The sequence below is a fragment of the Ciona intestinalis genome, chromosome 3, assembly GCF_000224145.3.
Source record: "Ciona intestinalis chromosome 3, KH, whole genome shotgun sequence".
Classification (NCBI taxonomy): Eukaryota; Metazoa; Chordata; class Ascidiacea; order Phlebobranchia; family Cionidae; genus Ciona; species Ciona intestinalis.
The window spans coordinates 1,039,995-1,042,752 of NC_020168.2; the positions used below are offsets into that span (position 1 = coordinate 1,039,995).

At 33.2% G+C, this 2,758-nt stretch overlaps 1 protein-coding gene across 1 annotated transcript in view; it reads left to right on the forward strand.

The window, feature by feature from the left end:
• The first annotated feature begins 572 nt into the window (after positions 1-572).
• LOC100179291 (protein kintoun) overlaps positions 573-2,758 on the forward strand; it is a 12,539-nt gene continuing 10,353 nt past the window's right edge. Inside the window, exons 1-2 of the mRNA XM_009859604.3 lie at positions 573-718; positions 2,156-2,321. Coding sequence (XP_009857906.1) covers positions 635-718; positions 2,156-2,321 — 250 coding nt within the window. The 5' untranslated portion in view covers positions 573-634. The remainder of the gene's footprint in view (positions 719-2,155; positions 2,322-2,758) is intronic.

Here is a 2,758-nt window from a genome sequence, read left to right on the forward strand (position 1 = left end):
GATCGAGCTAAGTCAACCGTAATAGTAAAAGGATTAATTAATGTTATATTAATAAATCGAATATGTGCTCACTCATTAAAGCTTTACTGTTTTGTAAACTAAATGCTGCTGTGCTGTCTCTATAAAACAGCGTTTGTAGCTCGCTCCTATAATACAAAAAGACCGTTAAATAGAGAAAATTAAAATTTTAACCAGCCTGGCCTGCCTGTTGCCAACCCAAAATCTCAAAAAGGAAGCTGAAAACATTTTATCAGCTATTTATGTAAAATATTCCACGTTCGGTAGGGAGGGTTTTAAATTAACGAATATTTAACGGGAGTTTACAGTAGCCACTAGCCAGTAGGCTCAAAAGATAAAGTTGAGGGTTCGGTGTTTTTTTGCAGAAGCAGCAGGATGTATATATATATAAATAAGGTGCTAGTGAAGAATCTTCCCCGCCCCCCACCTTATTTGCTAACCACTAACCCCCCTAGGTTAGGACTCTTAGGAGGTTAGGTGTTGATGGTTAGGGTTAGTGTTAGTGGTTATAGGGGTTAATATATTGTACTAGTCTAGATATTTAATAAAAATTCTTAGGTTTTAAAAAAAAAAAATTATTAGTGCTTAAATCTGTAAGTTCAAGTTCCTAATTACAATGTCTGAAAATCAATTTGGAGACAAAATAAAGGAATTGGACTTAAGTCATGACGAAATTGATAGACTAACAAAATGCATGAAGGTAAAGTAGTCTATTCATTAAGCTTTATTGTATTTGTTGCATCTTTATCTTACTATTATTAAGCACATGCCAAAACTATTATTTGCGTAGCCACAACAGTCAGTAAATTTTAAAGCATTTTTAAGTGTTTTATTAAATTACCGTACATTTTACTCGTTTTTACTGAAAGTATTTCTGTTATGTTACATTGGTTTTCCCTTTAACTGTAAAATTTAAGGTAGGCTATTAATAGAATAGGTTATTTCACGGGATAGTTTTGTGGAGATCAGCCTCAAATTCTACCCAAATGGTTGCAAATAATCTTTAGTATATTCAATATTCAGTATGTCCACTATGTAGTGAGTATTGGACATAGCGGACATAGCAAACGCTGTGGACATAGTGAATATTGTGGACATCACGGACATAGTAAATGCTGTGGACATAGCACACATATACCCTTTTTGCATGGTAAACGAATAACGATCCGCATTAACTCGTCATATGATAACCAGCTAACCGCGTTATTTTTTTGCATGGTCATTTGTTTATGCGCGTATCAACATTGAGTTAGCTTCCTTAAGCGCAATATTGTTAAACCTAGTTTATAAATTAAGTTTTTATACTTTATGGTGCTATTACCAACTTAAAACTGTAAAAATAATACCCGAAAAAGATTAAGCTCTTAAACTTTTCATTACTCGCATAATGCGAGTAACAACCAACCTTCTACAGCAGATAAGTAGACGTTATGCGTGTTAACTTTGTTTTTGCGAGTAAATATGCGAGTACTTACGCGCATAAAAGTGACCATGCAAAAAGGGTAATAGTGAATATTGTGGACATAGCTGACATAGTGAACATATTGGACATGCACTAATTAAAGGAACCCCTCAACAAGCTTAATTTATCATGTTCTGAGTTGGGCAAAATAATAATTATTATATATATATATATTTGTTACAAAAGTTCATTTTTTAAAAACATACCAGTTTGCATACATACCAGCAAGTATCAAAACTAAACCTACACAAACTGTAAAGATAAATCCAAGGGTGCCTTTTTATAAATTTTGTTCAATATACTTGTCCAGCTTTCCTAATATAATTTTAAAGACCTAAACAGCTTTGTAAAGACACAACACACTCTTGTACACTGGCATTTATACCTTGAAAAGTCAAAAATGGCCAAAAACTGGAAACAAAACTCTGATTACCACTTAAATATGCCGAAATATTTTTCACAAATTTACCTACAATTATGTAACTCATGGTAGGATCACAGCATCTGGCAAAGAGTGCAATCAAAGAGTTAAAGAAACTTTCTAACGTATCACTGGTTTATGACTACAGACACACTATTACATTTTAAAACTTCACTCACAACTTACTTAATAACCATGTCTGCATTTAACAACAAATATTAAAATTCCCAACATGTTTTTTGTTTAATTAATAGGATGAAAAGTTCCGAGATTTGTTACGAGAATATGCAGAAGAAATATCAGATCCTGAGAATCGGAAACGGTATGAAGAAGAAATTGCGATGTTAGAAAAAGACAGAGGAATGGATGTGAAGTTTATTAACCCCAATCCTGGGCATGTTTTGAAAACAAGTGTAAATGGCAAGTGTTGTCTGGGCCATAAACCAACATTACAAAAATGTTGTTTATATATTAATATATACTCGGTTTTTGTATTAAAAGTGTTAAAAAGTACATATATAACATACATCATAACTTACAAGCATAGGCGGATCTAGGATTATTCTGACGGGGGTGTTCGCAAGAAAATGTTTAACTAATAGTTCCAAAGCGCCGTATTAATATGTGCGTAAATCAATCCGTAAATTTTAATTCACCACTTGCATTTGCCCGCGGTAGCAACATTAATCTATGCTACGCGTAATAAAGTCATTATTTACGCAGGATTTACTCAGACAAGCAGAATGTTTGTTACGTCATAGTAGGGATTCACACGTTGATTATTTACGTCATAATACCGACTTTCGTATTCAAATTTTGCCGCACAGGAACTTTTAACTAACTATAACCAAACGTTC